This window comes from Petromyzon marinus, chromosome 37 (assembly GCF_048934315.1).
Source record: "Petromyzon marinus isolate PM22_M1 ecotype Great Lakes invasive population chromosome 37, UKy_Petmar_22M1.pri1.0, whole genome shotgun sequence".
NCBI classification, from domain to species: Eukaryota; Metazoa; Chordata; class Hyperoartia; order Petromyzontiformes; family Petromyzontidae; genus Petromyzon; species Petromyzon marinus.
In genome coordinates this window covers 20,173,518-20,196,970 of record NC_133703.1, presented here as the reverse complement: position 1 = coordinate 20,196,970, position 23,453 = coordinate 20,173,518, and the positions used below count along the sequence as shown (strand labels likewise).

The 23,453-nt window shown below is 50.1% G+C and overlaps 1 protein-coding gene across 1 annotated transcript; it reads left to right on the top strand.

Annotated features, from left to right (window-relative positions):
* Positions 1 to 2,776: 2,776 nt before the first annotated feature.
* Positions 2,777 to 19,887, top strand: LOC116949653 (heparan sulfate glucosamine 3-O-sulfotransferase 6). The gene is made up of 2 exons (XM_032967204.2): positions 2,777 to 4,046; positions 18,210 to 19,887. Exons 1-2 carry the CDS (start codon positions 3,553 to 3,555, stop codon positions 18,946 to 18,948), a joined length of 1,233 nt encoding a protein of 410 aa, XP_032823095.1. The 5' UTR covers positions 2,777 to 3,552; the 3' UTR covers positions 18,949 to 19,887.
* The last annotated feature ends 3,566 nt before the right edge of the window (positions 19,888 to 23,453 follow it).

Sequence of the window (23,453 nt, the reverse complement as noted above, 5' to 3'; positions counted from 1 at the left end):
ACTGCCACTTAGTGGCGAATGGCGGTTGTTGTTGTTATGTCTATGTGCGTGTCTTGTCTATGTGTATGTATGTGTATATGTGTGTGTATGTCTATGTGTGTTTATGTCTATGTGTGTATGTCTATGTGTGTGTATGTCTATGTGTGTGTATGTCTATGTGTGTGTCTTGTCTATGTGTGTGTATGTCTATGTGTGTATGTATGTGTGTGTATGTCTATGTGTGTGTATGTCTATGTGTGTGTATGGCTATGTGTGTGTGTATGTCTATGTGTGTGTCTTGTCTATGTGTGTATGTCTATGTGTGTGTATGTATGTGTGTGTATGTCTATGTGTGTGTATGTGTGTATGTCTATGTGTGTGTATGTCTATGTGTTGTTATGTCTATGTGTGTATGTCTATGTGTGTGTATGTCTATGTGTGTTTATGTCTATGTGTGTATGTCTATGTGTGTGTATGTCTATGTGTGTTTATGTCTATATGTGAATGTCTATGTGTGTGTATGTCTATGTGTGTTTATGTCTATATGTGTGTGTATGTCTATGTGTGTATGTCTATGTGTGTGTCTTGTCTATGTGTGTGTATGTCTATGTGTGTGTATGTCTATGGTCTGTCGCTCCGCACTAAGCTTCAGGTCTTCTCGGCCACGGTCATTCCCTCCCTTCTCTACGCTTGCGAAACGTGGACCCCCCTAATGAAACATCTTCGCCGGTTAGAAACATTTAGGCTGGCCTGCCTACGATCCATCCTGGGTTTAACCAGACTGGATTGTGTGAGGGGCTCACAAATCCTTGAAAGATCTGGGCAAGGTCCCATCGGTGAGCTCCTCCGGCGGGGAAGGCTGCGATGGCTGGGTCATGTAGCCCGCATGCCCAGCCACCGCATGCCGAAACAGCTTTTGTTCGGCCGGATTGAGGGGGCTAAACGGGCGCGGCACGGGCTAGAGAAGAGATGGAGTGATGTGGTACAGGAGGACGTGGAGCTGAGTGGACTTGCCGATGACTGGTACCAGCGGTGTTAAGATCGGCCTCTGTGGAGGAGGCTCGTGAAGGATGCTACTGGGCAGTTGGAGGCAGTCGCCCTCCAACAACAACGGAGGGCGGAGGAGCGACGCTCACAACAACGAGCGAAGCGCCGGGTGGCTAAAGCACAGCAAGTTGGCACAGTAGGGGGCACAGGTCGTGCACCAGCCAGTCATCTCAGTCAGTAGACCCGTGGCACCTGGGTCTGCCCCGTGACCTCCTGCCAGCGGGCGTTCGACACTTCACGTGGCCTCAGGGTGCACATAGCCTGGCACAAGCGTCGTGGTGACGTCACTGCCACTTAGTGGCGAATGGCGGTTGTTGTTGTTATGTCTATGTGCGTGTCTTGTCTATGTGTATGTATGTGTATATGTGTGTGTATGTCTATGTGTGTTTATGTCTATGTGTGTATGTCTATGTGTGTCTTGTCTATGTGCGTATGTCTATGTGTGTGTATGTCTATGTGTGTTTATATCTATGTGTGTGTATGTCTATGTGTATTTATGTATATGTGTGTTTATGTTTATGTTTGTGTATGTCTATGTGTGTTTATGTCTATGTGTGTGTATGTCTATGTGTGTTTATGTCTATGTGTGTGTATGTCTATGTCTATGTGTGTGTATGTCTGTGTGTGTATTTCTATGTGTGTGTATGTCTATGTGTGTGTATGTCTGTGTGTGTATGTCTATGTGTGTGTATGTCTATGTGTGTGTGTCTATGTGTGTTCATGTCTATGTGTGTGTATGTCTGTGTGTTTATGTCTATGTGTGTTAATGTCTATGTGTGTGTATGTCTATGTGTGTTAATGTCTATGTGTGTGTATGTCTATGTGTGTGTATGGCTATGTGTGTGTGTATGTCTATGTGTGTATGTCTATGTGTGTTAATGTCTATGTGTGTGTATGTCTATGTGTGTGTATGTCTGTGTGTGTATGTCTATGTGTGTGTATGTCTATGTGTGTGTATGTCTATGTGTGTGTGTCTATGTGTGTTCATGTCTATGTGTGTGTATGTCTGTGTGTTTATGTCTATGTGTGTTAATGTCTATGTGTGTGTATGTCTATGTGTGTTAATGTCTATGTGTGTGTATGTCTATGTGTGTGTATGGCTATGTGTGTGTGTGTATGTCTATGCGTGTTTATGCTGGGGAGCGGTAGTGTAGCGGTTAGCGCACTGCGCTACGAACCCGGCGAACCGAGTTCGATTCCCGCTCACGGCCAACACCGGTGACGATTATTTTACCCGGTCCTAGGCCTCCCCTAGGTCGACTCAGCCTCGAATGAGTACCTGGTGCTGGCCACCCACCCCCTCGTGTGCCGTTCCGACCTTCATAGGTGCTGCTCGCTAACAGCACTTGCCCCAACAGTTTGTTAAAGACTACACAGTGGTGTGGGTGAGTTATCTTGGTCTTTGAAAGCGACTCTATGGCCAGCCAAAACAAATAAAAAGATCCCCCCGTATAGCCTGAACAGACTGTTGGGGCAAGTGCTCTTAGCGAGCACCTATGAAGGCCGGAACGGCGCACGAGGGGGTGGGTGGCCAGCAACCACGCCCGGCCGCCTTTGACCGGCCACAGCAACCCCAGGCATCGTCACCGCCCCGAGCCACCTTTGTCTCTCCTCCACTTCACGTAATCCCGCCTACCCCTCCAGCCCTCCCCGTTCACCACCACCCCCTCCACCCAGCCCGCTCCGCCCCCCCATGACGCGCCCATCGCTCTTATAAGGGCGAGGAGGAGGAGGAGGCGGCTGGGGGTGCCTCTGCGACTGAATTCGAAAAAGTTCGCTCAGCCACGGCACTCGGCTGGGGGCTGGGGGCAAGGGAAGCGTCGTCTCGTCCTCAGTGCGCTACATCAGCGGAGTCCGTCTCGCTCATGTGCCAGTGTGCGTGTCTGTCTGTGTAGTGGGGGTGGGGGGTGTAGATCATAGGTGGAGCGCTGCGATCCCGGCAACCCCTGAGTTCGATTACCGCTTTACGGACAAAACCAGCGGTGGCGGTGACGATTATCTGGACCGGTCCTGGGCCTCCCCTAGGTCGACTCAGCCTCAAATGAGTATCTGGCGCGGTGTGTAAATATCGCCATTGGGGGGGGGGAGGAGAGACAAAGGCGGTCGGGCGTGATTGTTGGCCAACCCGCCCCCTCGTGTTGCCGTTCCGGCCTTGAGTAGGTGCTACTCGCTAGCAGCACTTGCCCCAACAGTCTGTGAAGGCTACACGGGGGATCTTTGTCATCATCTCCTTCCCGACAATGGAGTGTCAATGACAATCCAGGAGGATTCACCTTTTTATCTTTTATCGACGGACTATTCCTCGCACAATTCGTAGTGATCGTCATCTTTTACATTTTTAACAACAACAACAAAAAAACACGTGACAATCTCTCAAAGTATTATTTGCAAGTACGTAGTGGTTCTTCGATAGTGCGGACAGCAATAAGACTGATTGACACAGAAGACCTGGGAAACCATCGTCCGTCTCATCACCGCCGTCTCTTCCACGACCCTTGCGAGTTTCTCCTCGCGCCTAGAACGACCATGACGCCCATCATCACCGGAGGAGTACTCTTACTGCTCGCTTTATCGACCCCGTCTCAATGCGCTCCGGACAGGAGGACCCCTCCTTTGCCGGGACCCCGCGATTTCAGGGGCTACGCGAACGCCGTCCGCTCCCAAGCAGCAGAATTCGCGGCGGCGGCGGCGGCTTCGGCGGAGGCGACGTTGAGGATCCGGCACGGGGAGTCGAACCGCGGTGTGGCCGGGGAAGAGGTCGAGAGACCGGAGGCATCGGCAGAGGCGTTGAGGATCCGGCACGGGGAATCGAGCCGTGGCTTTGCAAGGGAAGAGGTGGTGGAGGAGGAGGAGGAGGAGGTTGCGAGGAGGAGGCTGCCGCAAGCCATCATCATCGGCGTGAAGAAGGGGGGAACCCGCGCTCTTCTCGAGGCCCTTCGGCTCCATCCGGACGTGAGGGCGGCAGGAGCTGAGCCGCACTTCTTCGACAGGAATTACCAGCGAGGCCTCGAGTGGTACAGGTGAGGCGAGGGCTGGGCGCGGGGCGCGGTGTTGTGGAAGGGGCGGGGGTGGAGAGACAAAGGCGGCCGGGCTTGCGTGCTGCTTCTGGCCACACACGGGCAGCCGCTACTCGTGCGCCGTAGGCCGGTGCTCGATAACATCACGTGCCCCTGATGGTCGTCTCTCATAGGGGATGTTTACAATGCTGGTCTGCAAATGATGAAACTTCCTTTCGGCACACCTGCCCGCGCGCATTGAAGAACACAAATGACGTCTCTCTCTCTGTTAAACATGCCATCAGCCCACAGGGGGCCTTCGAGGAATGCAGAACTTTAGCAGCGTTCGGTTTCTCAGCGTAAGCCCACACGCAAACTTTGGTTCGAGTTGTGTGTGCACTCCCAGAAGGCCAACTCGGCGTGGCTGACGGGACGTGCAGAGAAATACTTTAAAAGCAATCTTCTTGTTTTTGCTTGCATGGATAGACTTGTAAAGGAGGAGGGGGGGGAGGATTGTTCAGCTTATTTCCTTCAATTTGCTTGCGTATGACAACGTGGTGCAACGAGCTCGATGTCACCAATGTGGAGGTCTGCTGCTGCTACTGACCACGACGACAGTGCTTCAGCAGAGAGACAGAGGGAGAGACTTCGTGTCGTGTCGCCGCTCTTCCTGCTCCACAGTTGGAGGAGCGCAGCCCGCAGTGGGTTTACTCTGCGGTCCATGAGTCTCTCTGTGAGTCTCTACGAGTCTGTATCTCTGTGTGTCTCTGTGTTTACTTTATTGTCCATAGTGTGAGTAGCTTGGTCACACTCGCACCACTGTGGCTTGTCGTTAATGTTTAGCTCTAGAAATTTCCCCATGGGTCTCTGTGTCTGTATGTGCCTCTATGGGTTTAATATATTGTCCATAGTTTGACAGTGTTATTAACGAATGTGTTGAGTGTTTGTTATGAGTATATAGATCGCTGCGTATATGAGGGAATGTGTGTGAATGATGTATGTGTATATGAGCGTGTGTATGTATGTGTGAATAATGTGTATGAATGTGTGTGTGTGAACGATGTGTGTATGATTGAGTGTGTGTGAATGATGTGGGTATGAGTGTGTGTGTGTGAATGATGTGTGTATGAGTGAGTGTATCAATGATGTATGTATGAGTGTGTGAATGATGTGTGTATGAGTGAGTGTGTGTGTCAATGATGTGGGTATGAGTGTGTGTGTGTGAATGATGTGTGTATGAGTGTGTGTGAATGATGTATGTATGTGTATATTGGTGAGTATATGTGTGAACTGTATGTATGTGTTTAATTTAATCTAGTGGGGAACGGTGTTCTGGTAATTATTTTGGTGATGTCACATCCAATCTCGCCTTATATTAGTCCCAAGATTTTAAAAATGTATAAACTTGTTCATACTTATATGGGGTTATAGGCTACAATATTATATAATTGTTATTATATACTGTATTAGCGTTCCCTTGACAAGACTCTAGTGGTAGTGCCTTACGCCAAAAATCCCTACTCCAAGCGTTCCGGAGAATATCGAGTCAAAAAGTGAATCGCGGTGTGAGTCTGAGTTTATATGTATATACCTATATGTGTGTATACGTGTGTGTATATATATATACCCTGGGCATCCCCTAGGTCGACTCAGCCTCAAATGAGTACCTGGTGCGGTGTGGAGTAAATATCGCCACTGGGGAGACAAAGGCGGCCGGGCGTGGTGCTGGCCACCCACCCCCTGATGTGCCGTGCCGGCCTTCATAGGTGCTCGATAACGGCACTTGCCCCAACAGTCTGTTAAAGGCTATACGGGGGATCTTTGTCTGGTTGTTGTTGTTGTTGTTGGGGCAAGTGCTGTTAGCGAGCACCTATGAACAGCACTTGCCCCATCAGTCTGTAGGGCTAGAGGGATATCTTTGTGTGGGTTACTATGTGTTTGAAACTGGTGTGTTTGTCTATACGAGTGGCGTATGTACGATGTTATATCCATTGTATGTGTACGCGTCGTATGTGTGTGTATGTCTATGTGTGTGTGTATGTCTATGTGTGTATGTCTATGTGTGTGTATGCATATGATGTGCATGGACATGAACATGTGTGTGTATTTGAAACGGTACTGTGCCCCCTCTATGTCGACTCAGCCGTCAAACGCTTACTCGGCGCGGGACGTACGAATGCATCAGCAATGGGGATACAAAGGCGACCGGGCGTGGTTCTTAGCCACACCCCACCCCTTCGTGTGCCGAGTTGTCCTTTAAATGTGCTCGCTAACGTCACTTGCCACAACAGTCTGTTGAGGCCATACGTGGAGCCTTTATCTTTGTATAATTTGTAGAACGTGGGTGTATATGTATTTGTCCTGGAGGAATCCGATGAGCTATAAAGCTCTCTCCCTCTCTCACAAATGTCCCTTGTATGTTGGACTTCTTTCGCACCGTGCTCAATCGGATGGTGCGGACTCTCATTCTTAAGAGTGCGAAATGCGTGGGGAGCGGTGGTGCAGCGGTTAGCGCTACGCTGCGCTACGAACCCGGCGACCCGAGTTCGATTCACGCTCACGATAATTAGGAACCAGTCCGGGGCCTCCCCTAAGTCGTCTCAGCCTCAAATGAGTAACTGTAAACATCGCCACCGGGGGGGGGGAGGGATACAAAGGCGGCCGGGCGTTGTGCCGGCCACCCACCCACCCCCTCATGCGCCGTGCCGGCGCCTTCAAAGTTGCTCGCTAACGGCACTTGCCCCAACAGGCTATGCGGGTGATCTTTGTGTGTGGGAAGCCAGTTCGATTCCCGCTCACGGCTATGCATCAGTGACAAATACGTGAACCGGTTGCTGGGCCCTCGACTCGGCCTGAAATGGGCCATCTCGGTTTGCGCGTGGCCGTTCTGGCCACACCGCCCGCACTGTTGCTCTATTCTTCTGGCCTTAATAGACGCTCGCGAACAGCAACCGCCCGTGTGTGTATTGTGTGTAAGTACGTACGTGTATATGTGTATATATGTATATACGTACGTTCGCACAAGCGTGTTTGTGCGTGTATATAGGTGCAGATATGTTCATGTGTAAGTGTGTACTGTATATACGTCTGTCGTGCTTATGGCGTGCGTGCGGTCTTCACAGCCGCTGCTACTCGCTAACGGCACTTAACCCCAAAATTATGTTCGGCCTATATGGGGAATCTTTATCTTTGTATGTATATACGAAGAAGGGTCATCGACCGAAGCGTCGCATGCTACGTGATTTTTTTTCCTCTCTCTCTTTGAAGGCCACGCGGTGTTGCCGTTGACACGGGATGTGCGAGTTGAAGTTCTTGTTGTTGTTGATGGTGGTGTTCGTGCACCCAACTTCCGACGCGTCCGCATCAGCGGGGAGTAGGTGGCATCGCACGGAAAACTTTGTTTGCTTCCATCGTGGTTTGCCCTGGATGACCTCTTGCCACGGCAGCTCTCTCTCGCTCTCTCTCGCCCACTTCAGCTGTTTTATTGCTGTGCTTGTCTCACCCGATGAAGATTGCTTGTGTTGCGATCGAAACGTCGTGATTTGTTTTATTTGTATTTCTACCTTCATGACTTTAGCGAAAGAACCCATGAGATTGTTCGCTTCGTTCTAAACTAACATTAACGGGACGGTTCCACTTGTGCCGTGAGATGCAGCGAAGCGTTGGTTCAGCTCCGCGCGTGTCGGCACGTGGAGTCAATGTGCGCGTGCGTTCCCCTACAGCACCCCGAGTTATAGGAATAGGTTTTACCCTTTTAACTGGCACAAAAACTGACACCTTTATTCAAGTTTTTTTGTGCCAGTTAAAAGGGTAAAACCTATTCCTATATCTTGTTACTGGCAAAGGAGGTCTCATAAAGCACCCCGAGTGTTTGAGAGATGCCGGTCCGATTGAAGATTAGGTCGCGAAATCAAATAAAATAAATCAACTCTCGTAGCTCTTTGCCCCGTCCCTCCACGTACAACAACGCCAACTATATAGCACGTGAATAAGTCAATTTCGAATGACAAGTTGATTTTGTTTTAATTCACACATCCCATCAGCGGAACGGCCTTGTTGAGGAGCGCCTATAACAACAATAAAATATCAACACAAAGCGGTCATAGCCACAGAGAACGGCAACCAAAAAACATTGAGACATTTTTTATTCGAAATTCAGTGTAAACAAGACAAATAAACTCCTTTAAAAAAGTTTTTTTTTCAACAACGGTTTTATTAACAACTTGGTTTAACTCACGGTCGAGAAGTTCGTCAGTAGCACCTGAGACACGCGGCGCCTGCTTTTTGTACGAGCCGATTCCAGTTTACTTACCGCGGCGTTTTTGACCTACACAAAAATATATAATTAATACGCCGTCCATAAAAAAATGTAATTGCTTGAAACGAGGCAATGAATTGATGCCGATTTTTATTTATTTTTTTAAAAATGTGGACTTGATTTGACAACGAGGAAGTGGAAGAAATTTTGACTACAAGATTTGACCCAGACAGACAGAGGAATCAAGTTAAGTAAAACCGTTGACCAAAAAAAGCCGCTCAATGTTTCAAGAGCCGCAATGCAACGTTGATGACCGTCACGAAGCAGTTCCTTCAAGAGCCACGGGTTTTTGGTCACGGACCCCACTGCTCCCAACGAGTAGAGGATTCGTCTTCTTTGGTTCTTTCGGTAAAGTCACGTAGATTGAGAATAAAATAATAAATTAATAAAATAAAATAACGCAATAAAAATTCTCACGACGTTTCGGCCACAACACAAGTGGCCTTTCTATTTAAAGCTTTCGTGACTGCAAGGATTCATCTCCTTTGGTTCTTTCGGTAAAGTCACGTAGAATGAGAATAAAATAATAAATTAATAAAATAAAATAACGCAATAAAAATTCTCACGACGTTTCGGCCACAACACAAGTGGCCTTTCTATTTGAAGCTTTCGTGACTGCAAGGATTCATCTTCTTTGGTTCTTTCGGTAAAGTCACGTAGAATGAGAATAAAATAATAAAATAACACTCTCCCGACGTTTCGGCCGCTTGCGTTGTGGCCGAAACGTCGTGAGAATTTTATTGTGTTAATTTATTATTTTATTCTCATTCTACGTGACTTTACCGAAAGAACCAAAGAAGACAAGTGACCTTCTTCAGGTGAAAGGAACAGACCCTCAACTTCTGTTCCTTTCACCTGAAGAAGGCCACTTGTGTTGTGGCCGAAACGTCGTGAGAATTTTATTGTGTTATTTATTTTATTAATTTATTACTTTATTCTCATTCTACGTGGTGGTGACTTTACCGAAAGAACCAAAGAAGATGAATCCTTGCAGTCACGAAAGCTTCAAATCGAAAGAGTAGAGGATTCGTTGGTTACCCGGGGTCTCACGGCTGCTCTCACGACGGAAGGGGCCTTGCACGAGGGTCTCCGGTTTAATGATCCACAGCAGAGACCCCGAGGTTGAACGAGGCAGAGCGGGTCCCACCACGGTATTTGATCGACTCAAGCCGAGGCCGTGAACTTTGGCTGCATTGCCCCTCCGAGTTCTCTGGACCTGCGTGCGCTCGCTCGCTCCACCGCTCACTGCTTCACGGCCAACGTGAAACAAACATCGCCCCAAGTGCAGCCACGTGGGTCACTCACGGTGACACGCAGCGACACGCAGTGACACAGCCTGACACGCAGTGGGGCAGACCATGACTCAGTGAGAAACTGCGTGTGACACAAAGTGGCACATGCATGTACGTATGTTGAACTTCTTATGCACCGTGCGTAGCCAACGGTGCTTATCGGAGGTGCGGGGGAAGGACGACAAACTAAACACAAAAAGCCAAAGTGTTGATGATGATCATCATCATGATGATGGTAATGTTGTATGTGTGGTGGTGGCAGCCTATAGTGATATTGTTGGTGGTGGTCATGATGATCGTAATAGAGGCAGCCGGGCGTGGTTCTGCCCCCCCTCACCCCATCGTGTGCCGTGCTGGCCTACACAGGTGATCCTGCTGCTCGCTAACTGCACCTGCCCCAGCAGCCTGTTAAGTGGGATATTTGTATTTGATGATGATGGTGGTGGTGGTGATGGTTAGAGTTAGTGGTGGTGATGGTTAGAGTTAGTGGTGATGGTGGTTATAGTTAGTGGTGGTGGTGATGGTTAGAGTTAGTGGTGGTGGTGGTGAGAGTTAGTGGTGGTGATGGATAGAGTTAGTGGTGATGGTGGTTAGAGTTAGTGGTGGTTGTGGTGAGAGTTAGTGGTGGTGGTGATGGTTAGAGTTAGTGGTGGTGATGGTTAGAGTTAGTGGTGGTGGTGGTGGTAATATAGTTAGGGGTGGTGGTGGTGTACGGGGTAAATATTGGCTGTGGGAGCAAGGACAAGAAACTAAACACACACAAAAAATCAGTTCTAAAGAAACAGTGACACAGCCTGCGTGACACACAGTGACACACACAGTGGTACAGCACTGACTCACAGTGACAGCCTGTGTGACGCACACAATGGTACAGCCTGACCCACAGTGGTACAGCCTGACCCACAGTGACAGCCAGCGTGACACTGCCGTTCAAGTCTAGGTCCAGCTGTGCGTGGACGGCAGCTGTACCTCGCACCGAGGCAACAGCGCTCCCGACTGACGGACGCTGACATTTGAATCCTCGTCCGTGATAGGAGTGGGGGGGGGCACTGTGTGAAATACTTTTGAAAGTGACTTTCACGACGGCTCCAGTGGCGCCACTGCAGCCTGACTTGTGATTGTCAGTCAGGCGGCAGGGCTCTTACCGTTTTTGTTTGTTGTATTGTTTCGTCGTAGTGACTTGCCTACCCCCCCCTGCCCCATGCTGGACGTGTGTGAGACATAAACATAAGAGCTTCATAGCTCATCGGATTCCTCCTGCAAGCGTCGCTGCAACAAAAGTTCCCACGCGAGCGCTACTGAAAACTCACTTGAAACCAAGGCCGTGCTTATAATATATATGGGGGGGGGGGGGGGGGAGACATCACACATCCTCCCCCCAATATTCAAATATGCTTAAACTGTCCCCCCCAATATATTGCTATAAAATAGATTTCTGTTTATATGATTGTGGTCATGGTTGTACTTTATGAATCCCTAATCTCTGCCATTACATACAATGAAACAAGAAAAGGTAAAAAATAAAAATAAAAACAGAGCAATGTAATACAATACACTATTAGACATTATTGTAAAAACTTTTTTTTTAAGTCCATCCAATTTGTTAGTGAATTCTTTAATATTTTAGGCAGGAAATTCGTTTTCAAATTTGGATTTTTTTCTGGGGGGGGGGGACCCCCACGCCCCCTAGAAGATTTGGTCCCCCGCAATGTTGAGTCCATGGCTACGGCCTTGCTTGAAAGTTACAACAACAATAACAACAACACACATTAGAAAATGATGTTCCCTTTCTGGCACTAATACAGGAGGAGGCGTTAGAAGATGTTCGGGACACCAAGTAGACACCGACCGTTTTCTTGTGGTAAAACAAAAACACACGCAAACAAATATTATTTGGTGATTATAATAACAATGATGTGCATTGTCTTTGAAACTATTTGGGCTGCACCCAAGAGAGAGAGAAACGACAGCCTCCCCGTACCAAGCAAGGTAGTTAACATCTCCAAGCCACCATGATGATGATGAGAGAGAGAGACACACAAACTCCAAATATACAGCAGCAGCAGGCGTCAGGGTCGGAATGGAACCCACGACCTCCTGTAAACCAGGCGAGGTAGTTAACATCTCCTAGCCACCATGGTGATGATGATGAGAAAGAGAGACACGCAAACTGCAAATATACAGCAGGTGTCAGGGTCGGGATCGAACCCACTAACCTCCTGTATACCAGACGAGGTAGTTAACATCTCCTAGCTTTGTCTCCACCGGTGGTGCATCCTTCACGTGACTCGCCTTCCCCGCGGCGCGTGCCACGGGTAGGAAGAGTTTCTCGTCGAGTCGGAACTAACAATCACCCAAAGGAGATGTGTGTCTCCTAAAGAGATGGTCTCTTTAGGACGGAGGCAAAACTAGAAACTAGATAACTCTGTACTATTTTTATTTTCCAGGTAAGACCCCACTGAGCTGTACAGCACTTTTTTGCGAAGCGACCTGCTTATCACAAATGATAGCGCAACGAAGTGGCTTATCACGTGGAAAGTTAAACCAGCCAATGAATCTAAACGCGTGTTGATTCTAAATTCGGAGGGGAAACCCCAGAGGACCCAGAGAAAAATCCACGCGATCACGCGGAGAGGGACAATGTAAACTCCAAATATACAGCAGGCGTCATGGTCGGGATGGAACCAACGACCTCCTGTATACCCTGCGAGGTAGTTAACATCTCCTAGCCACCGCGGTGCCCATTACGCCTGGGGCCATTCCTGGTTGCCACGGTGGCTATGAGATGTTAACTACCTCGCCTGGTATACGGGAGGTTCGTGGTTTCGATCCCGACCCTGATGCCTGCTGTATATTTGCAGTTTGCCTGTCTCTCTCTCTCTCTCTCCATAATCGCGTGGAATTTTTTCTCCGGGACCTCCGGTTTTTCCATCCGCATTTAAAAGCATAGTGGGTTTCGAGTATTTGGCTGCTACAAATGTCCACATGACGATAAGCCACTTCGTTGAGCTATCATTGCGTGTGAGAGTCAAGGTCGCGTCTGAAAAAGAGCGACTACGTAGCTCAGTAGGGGCCTTACCTGGTAAAATAAAATAAAAGCGTTGAATAGTTTAGTTTAGATGTCACACGCGCTCGGGAGGCGTTCGTCTGTGCTGCAGGGGCCCACTGAGCCATAGAACTGTGGCCAAAAGCCACGACTACCTTAGACAAATGCCCCTTAATGCCCTCTCTGTTCCCATGCAATCAATGTCCCGCTCGCACCGAAGACAAAGATGTCCCGTGTGGCCTACTCAGCAGGCTGCTGAGGGTAAAGTGCCGTTAGCGAGCACCTATGAAGGCCAATATGGCGCGTCATGCCCGGCCGCCTTTGTCTTTCTCCCTTCTGTATGTGTCTCTCTCTCTCTCTCCACTGCGGATGATTATACACACACCGCACCAGATAATAATTCAAGGGTATATTCATCACTGTTGTTGGTCATGAGCGGGAGTCGTACTTGGGTTCGCCGAGTTCGTAGCGGGGTGCGCTAACAACTACGCCACTGCTACACTACACACGCACAGACAGAAAAAAGACGAAGATCCCCCGTGTAGCCTTAACAGACTGTAGGGGCAAGTGCTGTTAGCGAACACCTATGAAGGCCGGAACGGCACACGAGGGGGTGAGTGGCCAGCACCACGCCGTGCCGCCTCTATCTCTCTAGTGGCGATGTTTACACACTTATTTGATGCCCAGTCGACGTAGGGGAGGCCCAGGACCGATTCAGATAATCGTCACTCATGTTGGCCATGAGCGGGAATCGAACTCGGGTCGCCGAGTCCGTAGCGTACTCTAGACACACAAGCACAGAACATACATAGACACACACACACCCAGAAACACACACACACAAACACACACGCACAGACACACACATAAACACACACACACACAAGCACAGACACACAGAAACACACACACAAGGACACACAAGCACAGACACACACAGAAACACACACACCCAGAAACACACACAAACAAAGACACACAAGCACAGACCAGTCGGGTTCACCATTGATTGCTCTGGGCACCAACAAGGTCAGCTGACTTGCTTGAGCACCACAAGCTCCTAATCGCGAGGTCACCAGTTCAGTTCCTGTCCAGGGTCAACTCAGCCCTACCATCATCATTATCATCATCAATCGTCTATCCGTGGTCGCTAAAATTATCACCATCTGGTGGGACTGGGGGCGGGGTAGTTATTTCCAAAGGGCATGTCTTGCGCCCTGCCATCGACATGCACTGCCAGTTTGGTGTGTTACTCCGTTGGGCCTACACAGCAGCAATAACGCCCCCCCCCCCCCCCCCACCTCGCCCTTACTGGCGGACTAATGCCCGTTAGGGAGGCAGGTTCTCAGTCACTTTGTGTCCACAGGGACAGCTGCCACTGGGGGTGCCCTACGGTAGGCCGCACACAACTGCAATCATCGCTCCCCTAATGGCGGACTAATGCCCCTTTGCAAGCCAGGTTCTCAGTCACTTTGTGTCTACAGGGGCAGCTGCCACTGGGGGTGCCCTAGGCTAGACCGCAGACAACTGCAATCATCGCTCCCCTACTGGCGGACTAATGCCCCTTGGCAAGCCAGGTTATGGGTCGCCTTGTGCCCACAGGGACAGCTGCCACTGGGGGGGGTGTCTTAAGGGCGACACAATCACGAGTCGTCTCACCAAATTTGTGGGAAGTCAACGTTAGTTTACCTACAGAGGGAGACTTTTCCCGTGCCATAGTAATGTGGACTTTCCACCGCCGGCTGCGACACAGAGGTATGTACGTATGTATGTTGAACTTCTTTCGCACCGTACGTAGCCGACCGTGGCTAATCGGAGGTGCGGGGGCAGGACAAGAGAAGTGGAAGAGTGTTACGTGACAGAATCACGACAGATGGCAATTTGGGGCGAGGGTGGGGGGGGGCAGAGGCCTTCATCCAGCAGTGGAGCGATCACGACTGGCGATGAAAACAAGACGGCCATTCCCCCTCCCGTTTGAGGAGACAGCTTCTGCAGCTGTCCGCGTGGGGCATGAGGAGGAAGGCAGAGAAGCAACGCTCACAACAACGAGCGGAGCGCCGGGCGACTAATACGCAGCGAGTTGGCCCAGTGTGGAGCACAGGTTGGTGGTGTACATCTGCCGGTCATCTCAGTCGGTCAGCCCCATGGCACATGGGGTCTCTGTCCCGTGACCGCCTGGACCTAGCCTGGCACAAGTCAATCCCATGGCACATGCGTCCGTCCCGTGACCTCCTGCGACCCAAACAGCGAGCCTTCCCTCGCTTCGCGCGACGGCCTCAAAGTGGCACCTAGCCTGGCACAAGCGCTGTGGTTGTTGTTGTGACTCTTTGCTATCGTATGTGTGTGTGCGCATGCAATGCTGGGGATCACATCTGCAATGTAACGCGCGAGCTTTCGCGACCGATATTATCATCCACGATGATATTCTCAGATTAAAATAATCCATTGTTATTCATATGACTACACTAGCTGAACTACCCGGCTTCGCCCAGGACTTGGATCCACCACGCCCGGCCGCCTTTGTCTCCCCATTGGCGATGTTCACACACCACAGCAGTTACTCGTTTTGAGGCTGAGTCGACCTAGTGGAGGCCCAGGAGCGGTTGAAATAATCGTCACCGGTGGTGGCCGTGAGCGGGAATCGAACTCGGGTCGCCGGGTTCGTAGTGCAGCGTAGCGCTAACCACTACACTACAATGCGTTACGCTTCCACGTGCGCGGGTCACGTGACAGATTTGCCGTCACAGCTCACTTGCCGTGCAAAAAAAATATGCATTATTGAGCTCCCCAGCTATAAAAAAAAATGTATTTTTTATATTTTTTGCATGGTGTACAGTCTGGACAGTTTCCACATGGCAAATTTCCAGTTTGTTGCATGTCGGGAAGTACGCTAAACATTTTGAACAGACAACACACAATCACAACTTTGCCTTTTATATATATGAGATTATCACCCCCCCCGATCTTCGCACCTGGTATGCTCGCAGTGACGGAATCACCTTTACTCGATTTAATACCTTAACAGCTCATTGCCACGTTTTGTTTACGTGACAAACCTGGCTAATTGGCTGTGTCGGGTGGTGGTAGGTGAACGACACATTGATAGTTACACGATCTAACGCCGCAAAAGCCAACCTCTCTTTATTATGAATCACCTGGATCACTCTTCCTTACAATATTCGGAAGCCACTGCAGCTGGGCTCTTTTAAATCACCCAGACTGAAAAATTAATTTCTTGAGAACCGCTTCCAAGTCAGTTTAACACTAAGCAGGCTTTCGCGACCAATATTATTCCTAATAAAGGTTTTTTGGGAAAGATCGCGTAAGCATAAATGTTGTGTCGTAACCCTCCACCACCCGACACGGCCAGTACGGTTTGTCGCGTAAACAACGCGCCAATTAGTTTACTCCTTCAGCCCACCGGTGTGCTGGAGAGTAAATCCACAGCATTTACAATTTGAGTAGTACGCCGTTTCGCTGGTAATTACATCCAGCGTCATCCTGCGATTTGGCAGAATAGTGAAGCCATCCTCCTGCTTCCCGGTCTTCAATAGATCAAGACGACCTCATCACTGAACCCATCTGGCGTTCGTGGGTGAGAAGCAACTCGGAGGCCCATTGCCTGCCTCGGGCTGGGAGAGGAGGTGGCTCCCTCATGTGGTGGCTGCGTTCAGTCAAACGCCACAACAGTTTAACACGCAAATAGTATCATCCGTAATAGAGGTTTTTTTTGGGGGGTGGGGGGAGGTTTAGATCGTGTAAATATAAAAATGTTGCGTTGTTAAACCCGCCACCACCCGACACAGCCAATTAGTAAGGTGATTGTCACGTAAACAGAACGTGGGCCAATTCGTCAGTAGTACAGCACTAGTGTAGTGTATAGTATTATAGTGTAGTGTATAGTGTAGTGTATAGTGTAGTGTATAGTATTATAGTGTAGTGTGTAGTAGTATAGTGTATAGTAGTGTAGTGTATAGTAGTGTAGTGTATAGTATAGTGTATAGTAGTGTATAGTGTAGTGTATAGTGGTATAGTGTGTAGTAGTATAGTGTATAGTAGTACAGTGTATAGTATTATAGTGTATAGTAGTGTAGTGTATAGTAGTGTAGTGTATATGAGTATAGTGTAGTGTATAGTAGTGTGTAGTATAGTGTGTAGTAGTGTAGTGTATAGTGTAGTATGTAGTAGTATAGTGTATAGTAGTGTAGTGTGTAGTAGTATAGTGTATAGTGTAGTGTATAGTGTAGTGTATAGTGTAGTATACTAGTACAGCACTAACCGGTGTGTTGGAGAGCCAAGCCACAACATTTACAATCTGAGCACGGCGTCTGAGTACAACTCAACAACAACAACAACGGAGGCTCGAGAGACACGCAACGATTCATATTAAACGTGATACACAGGAGATAATCGATTATCATATTAACCCATATGTGATACACAGTCGATCATCGATTATCATATTAACATGTGATACACAGGAGATAATCGATTATCATATTAACCCATATGTGATACACAGTAGATAATCGATTACCTTTTTAACATGTGACATATAGGACGCCGGATTCTCCATCATCGTTATTTAAGATAAATTATTTGTGCACATTCTTGCATGAAATCGGCGTAAATGAATGTGCAAAGAGACAGAAATTAAATATCCCACTTTAAAAAGTCACCATTCACCGTACCGTACTTACCACTCCGACCTCGAAGAATCTGCACCACGGAGTGATGTCGCTCGTACTACTACGCCGCTCTTGTTCCAACATCGTGATGTGTCGGACGATCGCCCGACTGATGCGAACGTATTTTCCCTTTTTATCACTGTAGTTATTAGTCGTGAAAACATGTACTACACGTGCGGTATTTTCATTGAGTTCGATGTAGTGTACGATGTACCGCAATTAATATTTGACGCTAAAAGCGAGAATCGCTAATTTTATTTGTGTCATGCTACGCGGTGCCGACCGCCGGGCTGATTGCAGCCTTCAGAGCGACTTTTGCCGGTTTCGCCGGATCGGCCCGGGACCTCCGGATAATGTTGGAAGCAGCCGGATAATCGCGCGACAGCGAATAATCGATGATCGACCTGTATTCTCCGCACGCCCGGCACACCACGTCCATGATGCCTCTCGCCATGGCTGCGGCTACGAGTCACGTGCCACCTCAATTCAGAATCTGTATTCACGCTGGAGGAGGAATCCGATGTCCTTCAAAGCTCTTTTCCCGCAGATGTCCAGTTGTTGGGGGCACGGGGTCAGAACGTTACAACGGACAAACGGTACAAAAAAAAACACAACAGCCGTGCAAAGTATAGGAAAGGTAAACAGAAAAAAAAATCGCTTAAAAAAATAAGCAAATTAAACGATTTAAAAAAAACATGTATTCCACCAGTTAAAACCCACTGAGCTATTAGCCAGTTTTTTTTTACAAGCGACCTGGCCACAGATGAGGCGGCTTATCACGTGGAAATGTTTACCGCATGAACTCAAGTTGTTGACGTTGCTGTTGTTGTTTGCCTCCGGCAGGAGCCTCATGCCGCCCACGCTTGAGGGCCAGCTGACGATGGAGAAAACCCCGAGCTACTTCGTGACGGAGGCGGCTCCGGCTCGCATCAGCGCGCTGGCGCGGGACGAACGCGACAGCTTCCGCGGAGACCACAACGGCAGCGGCGGTGGAGGTGGCGACGGAGGAGGAGCTGGAGGAGGTGGAGACATGCGCCTGGTGGTGGTGGTGCGCGACCCCGTGACCCGCGCCATCTCCGACTACGCTCAGACTCTCTCCAAGCAGCAGCAGCAGCAGCAGCAACCGCCCACCGCCGCCACCGCCGGCAACGCCACGCGCGTCCCATCCTTCGAGGCGCTGGCCTTCCGCGCCAACGGCTCGGTGGACCCGGGCTGGAGCGCCGTGCGCATCGGACTGTACGCGCAGCACCTGGCGCGCTGGCTCCTCCACTTCCCGCTGGGGCGCATGCTCTTCGTGAGCGGCGAGCGGCTGGTGACGGCGCCGGCCGGCGAGCTGGCGCGCGTCCAGCGCTTCCTGGGGCTGCGCCCGGTCATCGGGGAGCGCCACTTCGCGTTCGACGCCACCAAGGGCTTCCCGTGCCTCCAGAGGAGCGGCGGCAAGAGGCCGCACTGCCTGGGCAAGACCAAGGGCAGGCCCCATCCCCGCATAGAGCCCGAGGTCATCCAGAGGCTGCGGGACTTTTACAGGCCCCACAACCAAGAGTTCTACCGGATGGTGGGGCACGACTTTGGCTGGGATTGATGTGGTGAAGACGGTGGTGGAGAAGGTGGTGGTGGGGTAGGAGGTTGATGTGTTGGCGGAGATGGTGATGGCGTTAACGATCGGACGGGAACTGGGGGTTACCATCTCTGAGCTACGTAAAATATCTATCCGGGGCATTTCATGGGGGGGGGGGCAGGGGAAGAAGAGGAGCATGAAGACGAAGAATATTCTAGATTGGAGCGTCGCCACGCAGCTGACAACAAGCCGGGACTTGCAAAGGGCTCGCAGATTATCCCCGGACCGCGGCCGACCTCAACAAGAGGACGGTGCTGGGGACCAAATTAACCGGGACAGGTGGCAACCCCTGCCGTGACACGGTGGAGACACCGACCTGATTGGTGCTGCTGCTGCTGGTGGTGATATTGCCAGCGCAAAATTTTAGGCAGTACAGCAAGAGGGTTGCCGACGCTATCTGTCCCCGGGTTTGTCGTGAGCGCTGTGTCTGGCTTTGAGACTCGGCGAAGCCTATTGCTGGGTAAATTAATAATTACTGTTAACGTTATTAGTTGTGTGTGCGTGTGTTTTTTATATCACTCATATTATTATTATCACCGTGCATTATTTATCTTTAAAAAACGCAGTCCGACGAGAGTTAATATCGGATACTCTGAACGCCTAGGGACGATGCATATCTCTCGTATATATATACACACACACGATTTATATATTATCGCTGGTGCCTGATTTCACTCAATTGTCTTCACACACGTGCACTCGGATAAACACACGTGCGTGCGTGTTTAGTTTACATCGAGCAAGGAAATAAATGCAACCCTTGCCAGCCTTTGAAGGACTAAACAACCGACATCCCACGGAATTTCTCAGCTCTGCCTTTTATTTTTAGAGCGCAGATCTCGGATGTTGCTTTGTAATGTGGGGATCGAGCGCTACTCCCTCCCGCCCCGCTTCCCCCCCCCCCCCCCCATTTCCGCACGCGTGCATTTTCTCCGGTGGGATTTTTCTCCCCGTTTTCTCCCGCGTGGTGTAAAACCACCCACTGATGGAGTTGAGACAAACGTGCCAATGTAGGACCACAGAGCTCGAGCAATTTGTTGACGTGGAGTTCTGGCTGCCTTCCCGCATTGTGCGTGAATTTCCCCGTGCGCGCTCTGAATCGTTCCGTCTGCGTGTCTCTCTCTCTCTTGAGAGTGAACGAAAACTGTGCGCGTTACAAATACTAAATTATTATTTAGATTATTTAGATCGTCATCTTGGAATAGATCACGGAGATGGCCGTTACGTTTTATTTTTAGGAAGCCGTCCGTGAATGCACACCGCCACTTCGCTCGTGGCACCTCCAATTAATATCGAACGTTGAGCCAACGTCGGGCCAACGTTGGCTCGACGTTGGCTCAACGTTCTGCTCGACGTTGGTCCGCCATTGACTCAACGTTGGCTCGACGTTGGCCAAACGTTGAGTCAATGTCGGGCCAACGTCGTGCAAAACGTTTGGCCAACGTCGACCGACGTTGGCCCAACGTTCTGCTCGACGTTGGCCCGACATTGACTCAACGTTTTGCTCGACGTTGGCCAAACGTTTTCCTCGACGATAGCCCAACGTTGGCTCGACGTTGGCCCAACGTTGACACAACGTTGGCTCAACGTTGGCATGAAGTTGGAACCATTGGCACGACGTTGGCCCTGACGTTGGCCCCACCTTGACGTGCTGCAGGCATCGCCGGTTTTTTTGTTTTGCGAAGGCCCTGACGATTATCAGACGGCGGCGCGAGGATCTGCATCAGCCCCCTGCGGCGAGAGACGTTAAAGACAGCAGGATCCAATCTGCGGGAAATAAGCTCAAGGATGGCCAACGCGTTTACATTCTTTGAACGAGGCTCACTGATTGAGGTATGGGGTGGGGGAGCGACTTAGGAAAGTGGGGGGGGGGGGGGGGTGGGGGGGGGGCGGTGGGTGAAGGATGGATGAGGATAAGGAAAATAGAGCAATGCCAATTATGTTTTTGCGGTCGCCTGCGATTACACACGGAGGAGGATGAGGAAGCGTCCGTCACTCTCCAGGCTACACGGCACGCGCCGCACGTATATGTCTGTATTATGTTGAACTTCTTTCGCACCGTACGTAGGCGACGGTGATAATCGGAGGCGCGGGGGGGGGGGGGGAAGGACAACAATTTCAACACAACAAAGCAGTTCTAAAGAATTGAGTTTTCAATCTAGCTTTACAAGTGCGTAGCTCCCAGTGGCTTCCTAATATCGGAAGGGTGCGTTCCAGACGGCCGCAGAAGCGCCGCATCTGAAAGCATCCGTGCGATGTGGGTGGCCACCGTCTTTGTTCAATGGCCGAGCCAAAAAGGCGCCGCCGTTGCGAGGATGGCCGGAGTTCACGTGACGATGGCTTTACGCTCCTTGACGAGATGAGCGAGGTAATTGCGGTTCAATTGTGGCGAGCACTTTTTGAGCGTAATGAAAAGACGCGCGTATGTATTGGAGGTTTTTGGGTTAGTTGGCGTGAATATATAATTTGGCGTTAAACGCGCCACCACCCGAAACGGCCGATTAGTGAGGTTTGTCAGGTAAACAGAACTTGCCAATTCGTTGCTAGTACAGCGCACCGGTGTGTTCCGAGAGTAAACCCACAGCATTTGCCATTTTATTTACGTGACAAACCTAAGTGGCTGTGTCGGGTGGTGGCGGGTTTAACGGCGAACATTTACGCGATCTTACCCCAAAAAATAACCATTTCAGGTGGGAATAAGTTAGCCGCATATGCGGCGCGAAATCGCGCAAATTAAGTGAACGTTATAATTTCCTTGGTTTGTTCTTATCGTTGCGTACGGACATTGGTCTCCCGGCCAGGGACCGTCAACTCGCTAGACCAGGTTTATTCACTGGCGCCTGAGAGCTGGATTTGAACCCAGGCTCGTGTCCCTTGACCCCCCACAGCTGTCAACCCACACGGTTCACCGCGTGTTCTTGTACAGGGAAATTGAGTGTTCACGTCCATTCGGCGTACAGACGTTTCGATACGGGCAAAAAAAAAATGCATGTGTTTGTCTATTTGTTAGTGATGGGACCTAGTAGGATGAACGTCGAGATGTGTAAGGGGCACGGGGTGACCAATAAGGTATCAAATGGTCTGTAATAAGGTGGGGCACTGATAAGGGGTTGACAGGTATGGGACCCCTGAGTAACCTGGCCACACATCAACAATGCTGGCGGTCCCCTTCAACGCAGCAGTGTTTCCCAATGGGAAGCCGACTCACGCTGCAGGGGTTTAGCGCACTGCAGCACCCAGAGGGCCACCGGTCCGATTCCATCTCTCCTGTAACGGCGGTTGAGACGATGGCGCAAACTCCCCCACCCACCAACCACACCCACCCCACACACCAACCACACCCCCACCCACCAACCACACCCCCCCACCCACCAACCACACCCACCCCACCCACCAACCACACCCCCCACCCACCAACCACACCCACCCCACCCACCAACCACACCCCCCCACCCACCAACCACACCCACCAACCACACCCACCCACCAACCACACCCCCCACCCACCAACCACACCCACCCACCCCACCCAACACCCCGCACCAGGTCAAGCGTGACGTGGGGGTAAAGTGTGGGTAGCTCCCACCTCTTCGAAGACGTCTGGCCAGTGTGGAAGAGTAAGCCAAATACGCCTGCAGAGGATGGGCTCTCGAGAGCTCTTTCCCTCTCTCTGTCTCTTCCCCCCCTCTAGTGGAGGCCCGTTCCACCAGCAGTGCCGTGAGCGGGCGTTTGCCTTTCGGTTTAAAAGCACAACTTGGTATTGTGGACAAGTACTTGCCATCTCAGATCATCGGCGTTAAAGCCCGATACGTTTAAAATGTACATGATGAAAAATATAAACGACGACATAACGAGGATATCCCCCCCCCCCACCCAAAAACAACTAAAAGCCTCCCCGACCTTTGACACGCGTCTGCAAAACGATGCGGCGGCGAGTTGCCGCGACTCGACGATCGAATCGTTACGTTTTGGCACGAAATATGAAGCGTCGTGCGTTCCTGATCATCGACGCTCGTTTGAACCTCCCAAGCAGAATACGAGCTGAGTGGCAAAGTCTTGGGGCACCTTTTTTTTGCCAGTATTACAATGCTGGCAAAAATGTATCCCGTGATGTAGCTGCTTCAACCCCAAGCTATGAATTCCCTGATAGTGGCATTGCCTTTGTGCTGTTCGCCTTTTGGCGTTGTTCTCTGGTCTGACACTGGTGAGACCTGGCCCGAAAGAAGGCTGACTCTGGTGTAGGCCAAAATCAGTTTCAAATGCAATGCCCATATATTGTCAGAGCGTGTTTGTGTGCAAGTTCGCTACAATCACGCGAGGTCATTGCCGACTTGAATCCTTGCGAAATGTATCTACGTGGTGTTGAATATCTCCTTCTGCTTTATTGACAGAAAGGGTAAAAAAACTATTCTTATTTTTCAGTGTGCAAAGTCGACGCTTCAAAGGTGGAAATGTAACGAGGGAGAGCG

Excerpts from the sequence above, each read along its gene's own strand:
- LOC116949653 (XM_032967204.2), top strand. The coding sequence starts at position 3,553 with ATGACGCCCATCATCACCGGAGGAGTACTCTTACTGCTCGCTTTATCG. Across the intron at positions 4,047-18,209 it reads CGAGGCCTCGAGTGGTACAG|GAGCCTCATGCCGCCCACGC; the intron begins GTGAGGCGAGGG and ends TGCCTCCGGCAG.